Consider the following 18,068-nt stretch of genomic DNA (forward strand, 5'->3'; position numbering starts at 1 on the left):
TAGAAACAATGGAGCGGCTTCGTCCCCGCCATAGCCCTCAATGGTTCACAACCCCACAACAGGCTACAGCAGTCCATTCACCCCACCGCCGCCCCACACGGAATCCAGGGTTATTGTGTTGTTTGGCCCCAATGCCCCCACCCCCCACCCGCCCCCCCACCCCACCGCCCCAGGAACATCTCACACCAGATGAGTGTAACCCCAATGTTTGTGTGGTAGAGTAATTATAGTGTACGTGTACGTGGAGATAGTGTTTACGCAGCAGTCGCCGACATAGTGTAAATGAGGTGGAATAAGGGGAACCAGCCCGCACTTTCCAAGGCAGATGGAAAACCACCTTAAAAACCATCAACAGACTGGGCAGCATACCGGACCTCAACACTAATCCACTGGGTGGATTTGTGCCGGGTACTGGCATGTCTTCCCACCTGGAAAGCAGTGCATTAGACCACATGGCTAATAAGGCAGAATATTTTTAGTTTATTAACATAATGTGCTATTGTAATTTGTGCTTGAATGTGGTACAGGAAGTAAGTTATAGTCACAAATTATTTTTTGATGAAATATGGTATTTTATTAATGAATATCCTCTTTTTTACCAGGGTCGTACATTTAGTGGACTCATACACAGTTACTTGGATACATCAGATGAACTGAATAAAGTGTTTCTTCCAATTTACCAAACTCCTGAAGGCAAGAAAATTTATGATGAAACACTGGCCTCAGTTCGTGAGAACTTTCCTCAGTATGTGAGAGAAATTGAAGGAACAGCTGATGGAGCAAAGGTGCCATTTCATAAAGTAAGTTGTGGCTCATTTCAGAGACATACTCATGTAATCCAGTTTAAAGACATAAAGCAATATCAGACACAGTGAGAAAGAGAGTCTTTTGTTCATTTCTATTTTGGTAAACGTAATGAGTATTAATCACAATTAAGTAAAGAATAGACGGTATGGGCAAACCAATTCGAACTGCCTTGTGTAATTACTATGACATTTATTATTATTATTATTGTTGTTGTTGTTGTTGGTACTGGATAATACACAGGGCTGCCACAAGTTCTGGAAATCAGCGAATTTCAAATGTGCCAGGGAAATATCAGAGGAATTTGGAAAAAAATCTGGAAAAACCTTGTTTTTGTCTCAGTAGATGAAATGTTTTATTTATTGAGATGTCATGCATCGTTGCTGGCTATGTGCAGCTGAGTACATGCGCTGCTTCCCTACTCTCTCATTCCTACTGCTTCTCCCCTTCCTATCACTCCCTTCAGCTTGCAGTCGATGCTGCCACCACTTCTTGCTGCTAGGGTAGCCTGCCAACGAGAGACAGAGAGGTGTGAGGAGTGGTTTGTTTGGATCTGATTCTCAGAGGCTGTATACAAAGCAGTTGGAGATGGCAGTCAAGCGTGCATGAGTTGTGTCTGAGTGATTGTGCGAATGTGTGTGTGCTCTCATTTTCTGAGTAAGGCTATGGCCAAAAATTTAATTTTGAGAGTGTGATTGTCTTTTCTATGTGCCTGTCTGCAGCTCAGCAATTATCTTTACAGAGAGTTGCTACCTATTATCATTAGTATTGATTCTCAAGGTATTCACACAAATTTTCTGTCACATGGATTGATCACCATGGCCTCACTTCATTAACATGGTGTCTGTGACACATGAATAGCTGGCCACATGAGTGGATTTCTGCGATGGGCCAAAAACGTAGTCAATTTCTGTGGGTATCTCTAATGGATTGGGCCTCCCGTTCTGAAGCCTGTTGTTTCCCACTAATGCGCAGGCCCTGCCCATCAGATCTAGTCTTACCGATCTATCTTCAGGCCAGGTCTGTCTGTGTGTGGCTTAATGTGGAGGATTTTCATAGTTTATCCATGGACCCAGGACTGCGGTGCTCCTCGGCAAGCCACAGCCATGGCGATGGATTTCAGGAATTGCGACTGTGTCACCACAAGTACATTTTACACTGTGGCATTTTGTAGACATTTTATTTATTGTAGTACATTTTGGCTCTTCAAAAGTAGTTTATATATTAGAAACTATTGCCGATAAGAAGAAGAAAATTGTGGCTCTCGCTGGCTTATAGAGTGCAATAGCTACTCCAACATGTATAACTGTTAACTCCTGTACTCAAATAGATCACATCTTCACAAATTTAAGATACTTTCAGTACAAAAGTGAGGTTATAGAAACGGCCCTGTCAGACCATGATGCAATAAAAATATGTCTAAATCATATCACCACAAACGAAAAGACACAATAAATATGGCAAAAAAGAAGATTAAGTGAACAAAACTTAACAGCCCTTAGGATAAAACTTGAAAAAGGAGGATGGGAAATAATGGAGAAAGACTCTCCATCAGAGGATCATAAAGTGAATTATTTTATTGACATACTTCCCTACCATCTCAGTATTACATGCCCAGTAGTAAAAACTAAAGCTGAAACTACAAATAAAAACAAAAAATCGATAACAAAAGGAATTTTGGTCTCTAGGAACAAGATAAAAATGATGCACAGAATACATAAAACTAGCACTGATGAAAACTTTAAAGACTACTACAGAAAATATAAAAGAATGTATGCTAGAGTACTGGAAGTAGCCAAACAACTAGAAGCAAAAAAGTACATAAATAGTGCTGATAATAAAAGCAAGGCTTGTTAGTTTATTATAAATACAAATTGCAAACTCTCTAACTCACAGGAACACAGCAAAATACAGTCCATGATCAGCAAACAAACTGTAACTGAACAGAATAAAATCATAAATCTCTTCAATGACTATTTTGCCACAGTAGGCCAAAAACCAAAAGAAAAAACAAATAACAAAAAATACAATAACACATGGAAAACATTTATTAATACCCATGGAAAAACAATGGCACTTTCCCCAGCGACAGAAGAAGAAACACTAAAGATAATAAAAAACCTAAAACAAACAAAGTCATGTGGAATTAACACACAACTAATCAATTCATCATTCCTGGAAGGAACTTTTCCAAAGTGCTCAAAGACAGCACTGATAAAACCAGGACATAAAAAGGGGAATGAATACAATCCAGAAAATTATAGGCCTATAGCTCTTTTACCAGTAATATCAAAAATATTTGAATGAGCTTATGCACAGAGACTCATCACTTTTCTCATGAAATATGAAACAATCAACAAGAATTAGTTTGGCTTCCAGAAAGATAAATGCATCATAGATGCAGTAATAGATCGCATCGAAAATGTCATAACAAACTTGGACCCTAAAAATAAATGTGTACGAATATTTCTGGATCTAACAATGGCATTCAACTGTGTAGACCAGAAAACTTTAGTAGAAATATTAGGAGTATATGGCATAAGAGGAAATGCAGGAGACTGGATTCTCTCGTACCTGACAAATAGGAACCAATATACTGAAATTACAAAAACTACTGGTGAAAAAATAAGATCTAAAGCAAGAATTTTACACTTGTCTGTGCCACAAGGCTCCATTCTTGGCCCAACACTCTTCATTCTATACACAAATCACATCCCAAATATGATTAGGTATGGTAATATAGTAAACTAGTGCAGATGACACAACTCTTCTGTTTAAGGATAAAGACACAGAAAAGCTAGAAATAGAAACCAATGTAGAAGTGAATAATGCCATCCAAAGATTTATTGATATTACTAAAACACTTTGTTACTAAAACACTTTGTGTAAACTTCAGACTTCAAAACTTTCACAGTGAAGGTATGCATAGATGGTTGCTTAGCAGAGAACACCAAATATACAAAATTCCTTGGCAGAAATATCGATGAAAATGTAAACTAGGTTGGTTTGTTTACGGGATTAAAGGGACCAGTGTAAACTAGGATAAGCATGTATAGTGTATGAAGGGGAAACTCAGCTCAGCACAAACTCAGCTACCTGTAAGATACAGGCATTATGAAAATAATATATTATGCATTAATTCATATGATATTAAGTTATAGCATACTTTTGTGGGGAAATACTTCGAAAACAAACATTAATAAAGTATTTAAATTACAAAAAAAGAGTTATAAGAATGATAGCCAACTGTAAATGGAAAGATTCATGTAAACCAGCATTTAAAGCTCTCAAAATACTAACTTTACCCAGTATATACCTACACGAACTCCTCTGTTGGACCAAACTCAAATACTCTGCTGATACTAGAGATGACAGCACACAACACAACCATGACACAAGGAAACAGAACCTCTTCCCTGAACCTACACAAAAAAAGGTTATACACTGGACCAAAACCCTTGAAAAACTCCCTTTAGTCTCAAGAGAAATAAACAATAAAAATATTTTCAAAAAATGTCTGAAAAATTTTCTAATAGAAAACTGTTATTACAGTGTTAATGAATTTATGTGCATTACATTTCAAAACAATTGCAATACTATTATTGTATCAAAAGAAAAACTACAAAATCTAATCTAATATGAAATAGCCCTAGAATAATTTTGTAATAAATTATATTTTTGTCAAACAGTACCTGTCAGTGCATGAAATGAAAATAATTCTTGATCCAGCAGAGAAAGGGTAAATAAAGGATAATAAAGGATAAATAAATAAATAAAAATTAAATAAATGTTGTCCTATGCTAAAACCATTATGCAACCAGAGTGGCAGATTGTCACAAGAGAGTACATGTTCTAGATTTCTAGCAGACACATTTTTACTACAGTATGGATAACAGATGCAGCAGAGTCTGGGAGTGAAATAGCCCTGGATCTATCTATGATATTTCTGAACCAAGGCAAAAACTTGATATTGGTGTTCACCCCCCCCCCCCCCCCCCCCTCCCAAGCATTTGAGACAAAACATCAAAAATTTTAAAAAAGTTGATTTTCAAAAATATGTTTATTTTGTAGCACACATCTTTCTGAAGGGTTTGAATATAAAACATATATGTTCATCGAAATGTAAGACAAGTTATGCGGTCTTAAGTGTGCCAAAGTGCAGTGGCATGCCTCATCATACAGCACTGTATTTCGCTCTGTGGAATTCAAATGTGTATATTTTGTGATGGAAGCCATAAACCCTATATTCAGGACAGTGAAAATTAGAGTGTCCTGTGGTGCCTCTCGTGCTCCCAGTCAACTGGTTTGACATCAAACCCCCCCCCCCCCCCAAAAAAAAAAAAACTCAATTAATACTTGATGGGATTATTTGTGACTGGGAGAATAAGAACTTTTGAGAAGCTGTTAGCTTGTAACTTTCTCTTTTGAGTGATAAGAAATTCAATATAGGAAACATGAAAGCAGTAAGGGCAAGAGACAAGCAAGACAGTAAACATTTCTTCAGTCCTTAGGTCCCAGCATTTTTTCTCTCTAATCTTGCTACAGCTTGCAAGGTGTGCTTTTCTTTCTCTAAAAGAATCAGTGACCTCATCATAGTTCACCAAATGTTTTGCTTCATGAAAAATTAAAATGTCATTGCCTAATACTGAAAAAGCTTTTAATACAAATAGAGCCCAATTCTGGTGTAGTTTCTCAATTTGATTACATATATTTTGTCACTGTTAGATAAAATTAAATATGCCTTTCTAATATTGCAGCAATTGTAACACATACAATATAAGTGAGACTGTTTTGGCACAAATGGTCATTTTATCTACCTCATTTACATAAATAACATAACATAATGTAATTCACAAAGTACCAATATCAAATGCCTGTTACATCTCCTAGAAGCACAAAGTTTTTTAATAGGAAATAATTTCACATTCATTCATATGCTCCAGTTTCTCAGGCACAAGATCGAAAAGTAGCAGTAGTAATATGAAATTTTTATATAAATTTGGAATAGTCATATTCTTCCACATAGTTTGTGTGATGTTCCCACTTCTTCTCCTTCCTCATTCTAACAAACAAACTTGTCATCACTAATTCTGTAACTATTCCTGCCACTGTCAAAAGTTATTCTCTGGTTAACTTTACTAACCCTGGTAGAATCAGCAGTTTAGTTATCCCTCATTTATTCTCCGGTTAGGCATTATTACGTGTTCGTACAACTCATTTTCCATATTATTCAGAAATAGAATTAAGCAGCTGCTAACTGGGAACTGTACAACTGACCTTTAGTAGTGTAGTGATCTGGAAAAAATTTTGTGTCAAAATTTCATTTTCTTGGATACACCGAGAAGATTATAGGTAATATTTCTTATCTGTTCTTCCTGTTAGTCATTTATTTCCACTCTGGTAATCTGAATCAATGGATTTTGCTGTAATTATAACAGTGCTTATCATTCCCACAAAATAGGACTTGGCATTCATCCGTTTGGGCTATTTGGCTCAGTTCATATAGCCCTGTTCCCTTTTGTCTTTGGAAACGTTTTTTATGTCTAGATGCAAAGATATATCAGGTACACTAAGCACACATTCAAAAATCAACTTTTGATTCATTTAGATATCAACTTAGAATGTGTTCAAAAATGTTCAGAAACCAATGGAGATGCATTTCAAAATCATATGAACAATTGGTAGACCAACATGTGCTCTATTTTAGGCACTCTGTGAAACAAGGTTTTTCTTCAAAAATATGAATTTGGTGCCCCCTGAAATTGCCACCCAGGGAAGATACACCGGTTTCACCTCCCCCTGCATCCACGCATGGAGTGAAATGATGCAGCAACTGGAAATGTACTCCAGAGTTGAACTGTACAGGAAAGTACCATTCTTGTGCACAAAATGCTTAAATTACGCCCAGGTTAGTCATGAGATTCTGGTAGTATATAGACAAAATGGAGTGTCATGTTGAATGGTGCCAACAATTCGACCAAGGCTGCACAGATGTGGTTCATGCTGATCCACCATAACAGTCCAGAACTTACATAATGCAATTTCCATTTGTTTGGAAAGCTGAAAGAACATCTGGGGAAAGAAATTTCCAATTATGAGGACATTCAGACAGCAGTTCTTGAATGGCTCTATGACCAAGATTGGATATGTATTGTCAAAGAATGAAACAATTGAGGTGTATCATTTTGGCTGTTCTTTACAGAGATTTCGTAACTATGTTGAAAAATACTGTCATGAATCTGTGTCACTTTGAAGTGCAGTGCAGCGGTCAATGAATTATACATGGCCTGCTATAATAATGTGTAACTTACTTTTTGAAGTCCCCTCAAGTTTGATGAATCATGTATTATTGTGGTTCCTGTCCCATGGCTTGAGTAGTTCCCCGAGGAAACTGAAGGCCCAGTTCTAAATCACATGTTATGAAATATTTCCACAGCAAATCTCTGTCATATAAACAACCCTTTTTTAATCATTGTGTTAGCAGATTTGAAAAACAAGGCCAGAATACGAAGTTCCTCTGTTACGCTTAGCATACATTCATCCATATCCAGATGCTACACTTCATTTATACACACTCTGATTTGTATAGGTCAGGGGAGGATGACTCTTTTATGGGTATTGAGCAAAGTGGTACAGTGGTTATCACATTGGACTCATTCAGGAAATCTGCATCCAACCACCCAGACTTAGATTTTCTGTGATTTCCCTAAATCACTTTAAGCAAATATGCATCCAACCATCCAGATCTAGATTTTCTGTGATTTTCCTAAATCACTTTAGACAAATGATGGAATGGTTCCTTTGAAAGAGCACTACTGATTTCCTACTCCACCCTTGAAACAATGCTTGTGCTCCATCTGTAATTATTTCAGTGTCTACAGGATATCAAACCCTAATCTTTCCTCCTTCATTCCTTTCTTCCTTCTACACTGGGTGATGGAGCTGTGCTGCTAATGGTCAGGGAAGCATGTAGTTCACCAACCTAGGCATGGTTGCAGTGGTGTGATGGATAGATTTCAGGTTTCTGTCCAATGTTCCATCACGAAAACAGCATTTTTAAGCATAAGTTTTGTTCCATAGAAAATTAAAACAGTAATGACAGTCCTGGAAGGCAGCCAGTGCTCCCAAGGCTCAACCTGGGCTCAGTCAGTGATGAAGTGCTTGGCTAAGCAACTGTCTGTTGTTTCAGACAGTGTGTGGCATATGGCAAAGCAGTACATCAGCACAGCAACGGAAGTGCAGCAAGCAGCAGCCTGTGATGGTGGCTGTGTGTGCTAGGCATGAATATACAGCTTGGCACAACATAGCATGCAGAATCATGTTGTGGACCCAGCGCAAATGGCAATGGCTCACAACATTGACATGAGCCAGCACAGGCAATGGCAAACAGCTACAGTATTTCCTCGCATGTGGCAGTGACCAGCAACAGGGTTTTGCCACACAGACAACAATGGCGGGACAGTTAGTTGTCCCAAGCTCGAACCATGGAACTTGAGAGTTGGTGCACAACAGCAGTTAGAAGTTAGCCAGAGGTGGCCCACAGGTTGGGGTGCGCCAAGTCAGCAGTATCCGTATTTGGTGTAGACAGCAGGCCCACAATTACCTGAGGCAAAGAATGCTGACAGCACCTTGTTAACTCATCTTTAACAATATGTGAGAGTGGATTTCCTCTTGTAACTGGTTCTTGGTGGTTACTGGACAATGCTTGTCTAGAACTGGTAATATATATGCAAGCCTGGTGTGCTTTTGTTTCTGGAACAGTCATAGTTTTGTGCCAGAAGTCATAACAGAATCAAGACATGAGACAGAACCATTAAGAAATCATGACATCATTGTCTCAGCTTTCCTGTAATGTCAGGAACTTCACAGCCCAGTGGTGTGATACTGGAGGGGCAACTTCTCGTAGCAACTTCTCCTTTGAGAAGTCTTGGCAACTTCTGCATTGTCAGCAAATTGAATACATCTCCTTGTGTAAGAACACATAACTACTGAGGTGTCTTGCATCAACTGTCCTATAACATCTCTTTTCTGAGATGGTCACAAGATTCTGCTGCTACACCAGTCTGGGTCATGGTGCAACAGATGCTAACTGAGCAGAACAGCATAGTTGTGAGCACAATGTGCTCAAAATTTGGGGGAAAATTTTTCAAATTCTCATATCCATTGAGCTTTAAGTTTTCATGGTTTCCCTAAATCTTACTTATTTACTTTACGTTTCTCAGTCATGCCCAGAGGATCATGCACATCTACAATGCTCCTCTTTTGCTGAATTCTGTGAGGGGCATTCAGTAAGTACTGAAACACATTTTGTTCCCTTTCAGCCAGTTTTGGTTCAAAAAAATATGAAATTTGTTGTGGGACATCATGGAATATTCCCACTTCAACTCCTATAGTTTCATAAAGTTCCAGTTGGTGGCAACAGTCCATGTAGCCTTCAAAATGGTATCTGTATTTGTAATGGCATCACAAATATTTATAGGCCATTGCAGAATGTCTACAGAGACATGCCAGTGAACAAAACCACGGTGAGTCATGGCCCGCCCAGTTAGCCGTGCAGTCTAGCGCACGGCTTTCCGGAGTGGGAAGGAGTGCCTGGTCCCCGCACGAATCTGCCCAGCAGACTTGTGTCGAAGTCCTGTGAGCCAGCCAGTCTGTGGATGGTTTTTAGGCAGTTTTCCAACTGCCTCAGCAAATGCGCACCGGTTCCTCTTATTCCGCCTCAGCTACACTATGTCGGCGATTGCTGCGCAAACAAGTTCTCCACGTATGCGTACACCACCATACTCTACCCCGCAAACATATGGGTTACACTCGACTGGTGTGAGATATTCCCTGGGGGGAGGGGGGGAGGTCCACTGGGGCCCGAACCACACAATAGCCCCAAGAAAGTAGTTCGTTGTGGGGTGGCGGAGGGGTGAAGTGAACTGCGGTAGCCCTCGTGGGGTTGTGGACCACTGCGGCTGTGGTGGGGACAGAGCCTCTCTGTCATTTCAGGGCCCTGGTCAACATACAATACAATGGTGAGTCATTGGGCAAGGTGTCTGCCATCATCACAACAAGGTCACACGAACCTGTCCCATCTACCGTGTGCCACCCAGGTGCACACAGCTGTTACTCTTGCAATGTCAGAATGTGGGGGACACCCTCATTCAAGGTGATTGATGGATCATAATCAAATACCTCAACTGCTCAACTGGACATCTGCGTTGGTAGTGCTGACAGACTAGTCCACCAGTTGGTATTCTCAAAGGTGTGTGCCCAGTGGGTTCCTCACCGCCTAACAAAAGCCCAAAAAGAGGAATGAAGGATCATCTGTGCAGAATTTCTTGAGCATTACAAGGCTGATCATGGAAATTTTTTACAAAAATCATCTCATGTGATGAATTGTGGGTTCAATACTTTGAACCGGAAACAAAACAGAAACCTATGGAGTGGCACCACACCACCTCTCCTCTGAAGAAAAAGTTCAAAGCCACACCTTCAGCCAGTAAAGTCACAGCAGCATCTTCTGGGTTCTGAAGGATTTATTCTGTTTCATGTTCTCTCTCCTGGTGCCGCTGTCAACTCTGAAGTGTATTGTGCTACCCTCAGGAAACTGAAGAAACCACTTCCGCATGTTTGTCACAACAAAAATGCAGTGAACTTTTCCTTCCCAATGACAATGCAAGGCCTCACACAAGTCTGTGCACCTTAGAGGATTGTATAAAACTTCATTCGACTGTATGCTGAGCGAAAATTTTCTAAGTCCCACTTAGGGACGTTATCCCAGACAAGAGCTGTAGGTGTTCTAGCAATTCTCGTCAGCTTCTGCAGTTGGCATTACATAATCGAATGGCGGAGCCAGAGTTGGAGCAGAGTCAAAATGAGATAACTCATATTATCCAGAGGCCTCACAGCCATTGACCTCAAATGAAAACAAACTTAATCAAGTTTATTACAGTCTTTATTTATGGATCCTGCACCTTCCGACTTCCATCTGTTTGGGCCAATGAAGGCTGCATTCCACAGGAAGCAGTATATGGATAATGAGGAGGTTACTGATGCAGCAAGATGTTGGCTTCAACATCGAGCAGTAGAGTGTACCATGTTGGTATATAGACCCTCACAGTAAGGTGGCATAAGGCTGTCACATTGAATAGGGATTATGTAAACATATAGGGTTTTGTAGCCAGAAGAGTGGGGGATAATGTGGTGTACTGGAATCTGGAATAAAGTCATCCTGCTTTGAGGGGAAAATGTGCTGCACTACTTATTGAATGGCTCTCATATTTACTGCTTTTTCCCATCAGTCACCTTCTATGCTGATCTGCAGCAAGTTCTCGTGGACTCCATTCCTCTTGTCTTTTGTTTGGTCTACCTAGTGGTGTTCTTCTTCAGGGAGTAAACTTCATGGATTTCGATATTTATCCATCCAAGCAATATGACCTGCACACCTGTACAAGCCATTTGGTTGTCATAGGCCTACAAAATGTGGACTGTTGTAGATCACATTCACTCACAATTTGCCAGATCCTCTATTCCCCAGTGATCTCAGCTTGTATACGACCATGGTTCTTTCTTAAGACTTTATTCTCAAAAATGAGAAGATTATTTAAGTATTTTTCCAGGCAGCCAAAGTTTCACAAGTACACGGTTCTACAAATTGGATTAGTATTTTGTTCAGTGAAGTTTGAAATTCTTTGGGAGACTGCATGATTTGAAAACTGACAGAGGCTGAAGTATGGTCAGTTTGTGGCTTGGATCTTTGATTTGATTTCTTCTTCACACAATATGTACTCTTTAAAGATTACTTTTAGATATTTAAAATTATGAATCCTTTGTAGGATTGGATTCCAACTACCAGAGGCTGAAGTGGGTCTATTCAATAGGCATGAGTCCTGCTTGTCATCAGATATTCAATCATCGATTTATTCACAAGGAGACCGTTCTTGCTGACTGTTGGCTCCATACTGTCACTCATCTGTATCAGTTTTTCCTTAAATCTGGACAATAGGGCCATGTGGTCAGCAAATGCAAGATGTGTGATTTTCTCATCCTCTATCTTGATCCCTTAGAAACCTTATGGGAAGCTTTCCTCATTATATTTTCTAGCACCTAGTTTAACAATATTAGTGATGCACCATAGCCTTGTCTCAGTCCTACATTTATGTTAAAGCTCTCTGTGAATTGACTCCTGCATTTTGTTGTGCCTTTTGAATCAGTGAGGCAAACTCTAAGCAGGCTGATGAATTTCTTGGGTATTGAAACTCAGTTAGGCAATCCATCAGACTCTCACAGTGAACGCCTTCTTAAAATCTACAAAGAGCACATGATGGTCTTCCCCTTATTCTCACATCTTCTCAGTGAGCTGCCACAGTACTTAGATGTTATCCACAGTTGAACAGCCCTCTCTGAAACCACCTTCATATTCATGAATCACTTCTGCAAATGACTGGCTTTTATCCAGTTTATACTTGGACAAGATCACCAAATTCCCACCATGTTCACTCTTGGGACTTAAATTTGACCAGACATTGGAAATAATGTGAAACAACACTCATCTGACCAAATTACTTTCGACCACTGCTCCATAGCACAGGTTTTATGGTTTTGGCACCATGTTTTCCTGTTACAGATATTTGTATCACTAATAAGCAGTTTCGGAATTCCAGCTCACCTTGCAATTCTCTGTCTATGGTGTTCCCTTCATGTTGTTTTGGTTCTGACAGTGCGACTTTCTGTTCTGCCTCTGTCATCCACTTATTTTTTGTCACAATCCTCTTCAATGCATGTCTGTCAGGACCACTTGACACACTCTTTCATCCATGTTGTGACCTTGAGAGGCCAACTGAAAAGTTAACTGAAAACCAGCGAATCTGATGTGCAAGTTACAAAAAAAGTAGCATTACAATGAAATGTTCACTCAATGTTTATCTGTTAGCAGCAAAGCATCAACCATTATTTATTCAGGTTAGAGAAAGATATGGTTGAAGTATTACAACTATAGATCTTATTCTTTGCAAGATTTCAGACCAATTACACAGGAATTAGGCCTAGATAATATGGTGGCAGAAGTTGGAAATCTTTGTCTTGTAAAATTTTGTTGATATAATATGAGGAGGTTAGTACTCCTTAATTAATGCCAAAAGTTCAACTTTCCTTGTCTCTACACATATATCATTGTTTTCTGTTCTTTTGCATGACAATCCAAAGTTTTCATATTATAGTCATAGAGATGAAATGACAACAAAACAAAACTTTGCATGCACAACAATTAAACATTGCGTGACACTGTTATTTCATAATACTTGTTAGACATTATCACTTTACAACATATATTCACAGTGTTGGGTGTATGAAAAATAAATAAAGACTTGTTTGTATAGGCATCTTTTGAAAGCAAATCCCATAGATGGAACAGTTTTTCTGATACATTCATTGCCAGCTTTCAGCCCAGTTTTGTGCAACAGTTGCTTGAAGTGTTAGCAGAGTTGGTTGTCTTTGTTTTGTTCATAATATTGCAGAAATTTCTGTCAAATAATACATTTATCTTTATCATCAATGAAATATTATTGCGTGCATTTTACTTGTTCTGCTTTTCAACAGATACCTGAATTCTCCTCCTCTCAGCATAGAGTCCCTCTTTCCGTAACTTGCACATCATTGACTTGCTTAACTTTTCCTTGCTTGCACCTTCTGTCATCTACTCTGTTGATATGATCATACCTTTATCATTATCAATAAAATTAATGAGGTTAACAGCAAGTTGTCATGTCTTCCTGTGAAGTTATTTTCTGCAGTCACATTCCTTGATTACATTTCACACTTACGCTGCAAAATAATAACACATGCTACTTTGAATTGGAATGTAACTGCACCTAGTCATGTGACCAAATTAGTTTCTGCTACGGCCTGGTTATTACTTTGTCTTGCTGACAAAATAAATGTAAATATATGCTGTGTCTGTTCTTTTAAACATGTCCAAAAGATCAGACACCACACACACACACACACACACACACACACACACACACACACACACATTAAGGTGAGATGTCCACTGATCTCATCAGTGCAGATGCACACCAGGCTCAAACTCTTTTAGGAATCTGTGAAATGCCATGAGTAATGAGGGAGGTATGGTACGTTAAGGTAGTCTGCTGTTGCAGTGACTACTCTGTGGTCAGAGCATCTGCCTAGTTAGCAAGAGAACTGAGTTTGAATCCCAGTCCAGCTCAAGTTTTCAACTTTCCCCATTGATTTCAATCAATGCCCACTTATAGCCAATGTCTGTAATTCCTCTACATCTTAATTCATAATAGCTGCTCGATCAAAATGGTGTCTGTACTTTCAGGCATATATAATTGAGACAGCCACTGATCTCTTCAGTGCAGATGTACACCAGGCTCAAACTCCTATGGGAATCAGCAAAATGTCATGAGTAATGAAGATAATGGGCAAAGGGCATTACATTAGTACTGTGCAGATAAGTTGATAATTTGGGTCCAATGAGAGATATGGTAGTAGTCCATGCTTTTACAATGGCCACTGTGTCCATATGACTTAGGGGTCAGAGCATCTGTGTTGTAAGGAGGAGACCTGGGTTTGAATCCCAGTCTGGCACAAATTTTCAACTTTCCCCATTAACCTGTGAGAACTCGCATCTTTAAAAGTTACGCGATTGCTCGTGTGTCGAGCATTTTACCCTCACTCAACAAGCAGACTAAAATTTACCTAAAATGTGTAAATTAGTATGTTTTTGTTATTTTTATAATAAACCACTCATATTTTAGTATTTAATACATTGATTTGCATTACACACTAATGAGTTTATCTATATTGTTGGTAATAATCTTAGGACAATTACAATCACCAGTCTTCTGAGGCACTTTCACAAAAAGTTGAAAAAACAAATAAAACAAGAATTTCTTATTATTTAACTTTTGTGACTTAATCATCGTCATATACCTGAGCTTTGCACATACCACCTAAAATTACAGTATGTTCATTACACAAAAATTTTTGACAATGGATACAAGCCTTTTTTGTCTTCTGATTTTTGCGTCTTGGACAGACTTCCTGGGGTTTTTCAGCATCTGAAACTTAAGTTTCATTGGTAAATAGTTTTATAACTTGCTGTAGAGGATGAAATAGGTTTTGATTGTACTCTTATGCCCAATTCATGGTTGTGTTAGCTACAGATCCAGCATTTTCAAGTACTGTCTCATAGTAATAATGACATTTATATTCTCTTTATATATTATTTGTTTGTTTATGCCAGTGTTTAAATTTGAAAAAAATAATCTCAGTGCCCACCTACATGCTACTCGAGCCACAGAATATTCTTATTTCAGTCAATCCACCACATCAATACCTCCTTTTGTCCAATTATAATATGTGTTTATGGTTTTTGTGTGTTCCCCAGTTTTTGGATCAATCTGATCATTGTCATGGAGCATAACTATCATAAGCACAACTTTTTTCTTTTTTTTTTTTCTTTGGTATATAGGAAACCAGACCTTGTTCTCCTGAAAACCAAAGGTACTTCTGAGTGTTGGTCTTATTTTAGTATCTAGGAACAAAGGAGGGATTTCTTTTTTATTCTTCCTGAGAGTCCCAACTAAAGTTGTTCATTTGCTTGTCAGCCAATGGAATCAAGGTGAAATAATTATCGGGTGTTATATTTCTACCAGTGTATAATATATCTGGTGATAAACAATTCACAACAGCAGATGCAGTGTTATCGAATTTGTATAGGCCATTTGTTTGCTTGCCTGGGTAAATTCCTACATTACTTGTGTAAAAAGAATTTGAGTCACATAAAGCAGACACCTTAATTCCATACTTGTCCAGTTTATTTGCTATGTACATATGGAATTTATAGTGGTTTCGAAATGCTTCCAACATTTAATCAATTGTTACATTTTGTCCTACGTGATAATTCAATCAACACTTTGCGACAAACGAATCAAATATTTTGTGAACTGGTTAAGATTGTCATAGTTAGACCTCTCTGAGCAGGTTTGAATATCCTCAAACCTTGCTCAGCGTAAATTTAGCAACACTGAAAAAATCCTTATATGTGAAACTAGTGCAGAAATGTTACTATTCAGCAGAAGAATTGCTTAATTAAGTAATTATTCAGTAATGTATATTATATTACTGGTATTATAAGGAAAGTTGTAAACCAGTTTTTGTGTTTTGACGAGTCTCCTGTACTTTAAGTCAATGGCTTGAAATTGTATGTTATAAGACAATAAACTTCTCCTTCTACTACTTGTCACCAGAAAAAGAAATCTAGTAGTGCTCATAACAGCTTGAAAAATATCAGGAATTGTGCCATCTTTATCCCACATTTCCTGCACATTCAAATGACACATTTTTTTATACCAGCGATGTACAAAATGCCAATAAACGCTTTCAGTTCTATAATATCAGTCTCTTTACAATCCCTCTCTCTTAAAAATTCACCCTTGATTTTTCTAATACAAATATTCATATACATTACTATGTCAGTCAGCATTTCTTCTTCATCATCATCATCATCATCATTTAAGACTGATTATGCCTTTCAGCGTTCAGTCTGGAGCATAGCCCCCCTTATAAAATTCCTCCATGATCCCCTATTCAGTGCTAACATTGGTGCCTCTTCTGATGTTAAGCCTATTACTTCAAAATCATTCTTAACCGAATCCAGGTACCTTCTCCTTGGTCTGCCCCAACTCCTCCTACCTTCTACTGCTGAACCCATGAGTCTCTTGAGTAACCTTGCTTCTCCCATGCGTGTAACATGACCCCACCACCTAAGCCTGTTCGCCCTGACTGCTACATCTATAGAGTTCATTCCCAGTTTTTCTTTGATTTCCTCATTGTGGACACCCTCCTGCCATTGTTCCCATCTACTAGTACCTGCAATCATCCTAGCTACTTTCATATCCGTAACCTCAACCTTGTTGATAAGGTAACCTGAATCCACCCAGCTTTCGCTCCCATACAACAAAGTTGGTCGAAAGATTGAATGGTGCACAGATAACTTAGTCTTGGTACTGACTTCCTTCTTGCAGAAGAGAGTAGATCGTAGCTGAGTGCTCACTGCATTAGCTTTGCTACACCTTGCTTCCAGTTCTTTGACTATGTTGCCATCCTGTGAGAATATGCATCCTAAGTACTTGAAACCGTCCACCTGTTCTAACTATGTTCCTCCTATTTGGCACTCAGCCGGTTTATATCTCTTTCCCACTGACATTACTTTCGTTTTGGAGATGCTAATCTTCATACCATAGTCCTTACATTTCTGATCTAGCTCTGAAATATTACTTTGCAAATTTTCAATCGAATCTGCCATCACAACTAAGTCATCTGCATATGCAAGACTGCTTATTTTGTGTTCACATATCTTAATCTCACCCAGCTAGTCTATTGTTTTCAACATATGATCCATAAATAATATGAACAACAGTGGAGACAGGTTGCAGCCTTGTCTTACCCCTGAAACTACTCTGAACCATGAACTCAATTTACCGTCAACTCTAACTGCTGCCTGACTATCCATGTAAAGACCTTTAATTGCTTGCAAAAGTTTGCCTCCTATTCCATAATCTCGTAGAACAGACAATAACTTCCTCCTAGGAACCCAGTCATATGCCTTTTCTAGATCTATAAAGCATAGATACAATTCCCTGTTCCACTCATAACACTTCTCCATTATTTGCCGTGAGCTAAAGATCTGGTCCTGACAACCTCTAAGAGGCCTAAACCCACACTGATTTTCATCCAGTTGGTCCTCAACTAATACTCGCACTTTCCTTTCAACAATACCTGAGAAGATTTTACCCACAACTCTGATTAAAGAGATACCTCTGTAGTTGTTACAATCTTTTCTGTTTCCATGTTTAAAGGTTGGTGTGATTACTGCTTTTGTCCAGTCTGATGGAACCTGCCCCGATTCCCAGACCATTTCAATTATCCTGTGTAGCCATTTATGACCTGACATTCCACTGTATTTGATGAGTTCCGACTTAATTTCATCCACCCCAGCTACTTTATTGCGCTGCAATCTATTGACCATTTTCTCCACTTCCTCAAATGTGATCCTATTTCCATCATCATTCCTGTCCCATTCTACCTCGAAATCTGAATCATTACTGATCGCATTTTCACCTACATTGAGCAACTCTTCAAAATATTCCCTCCATATGCCCAAGGCATCCACAGGATTCACCAGCAGTTTTCCTGACCTGTCCAAAATACTTTTCATTTCCTTCTTACCTCCCTTTCAAAGACTG

At 38.8% G+C, this 18,068-nt stretch overlaps 1 protein-coding gene across 5 annotated transcripts in view; it reads left to right on the plus strand.

Annotated features, from left to right (window-relative positions):
• LOC126482899 (uncharacterized) overlaps positions 1 to 18,068 on the plus strand; it is a 387,862-nt gene that overhangs the window by 289,830 nt on the left and 79,964 nt on the right. For all 5 annotated transcript variants that reach the window (XM_050106576.1, XM_050106577.1, XM_050106573.1 and 2 more), the window contains exon 4: positions 603 to 800. In XM_050106576.1, the coding sequence (XP_049962533.1) occupies positions 603 to 800 (198 nt within the window). The remainder of the gene's footprint in view (positions 1 to 602; positions 801 to 18,068) is intronic.

Source organism: Schistocerca serialis, chromosome 1 (genome assembly GCF_023864345.2).
Source record: "Schistocerca serialis cubense isolate TAMUIC-IGC-003099 chromosome 1, iqSchSeri2.2, whole genome shotgun sequence".
In the NCBI taxonomy this organism is placed as follows: domain Eukaryota; kingdom Metazoa; phylum Arthropoda; class Insecta; order Orthoptera; family Acrididae; genus Schistocerca; species Schistocerca serialis.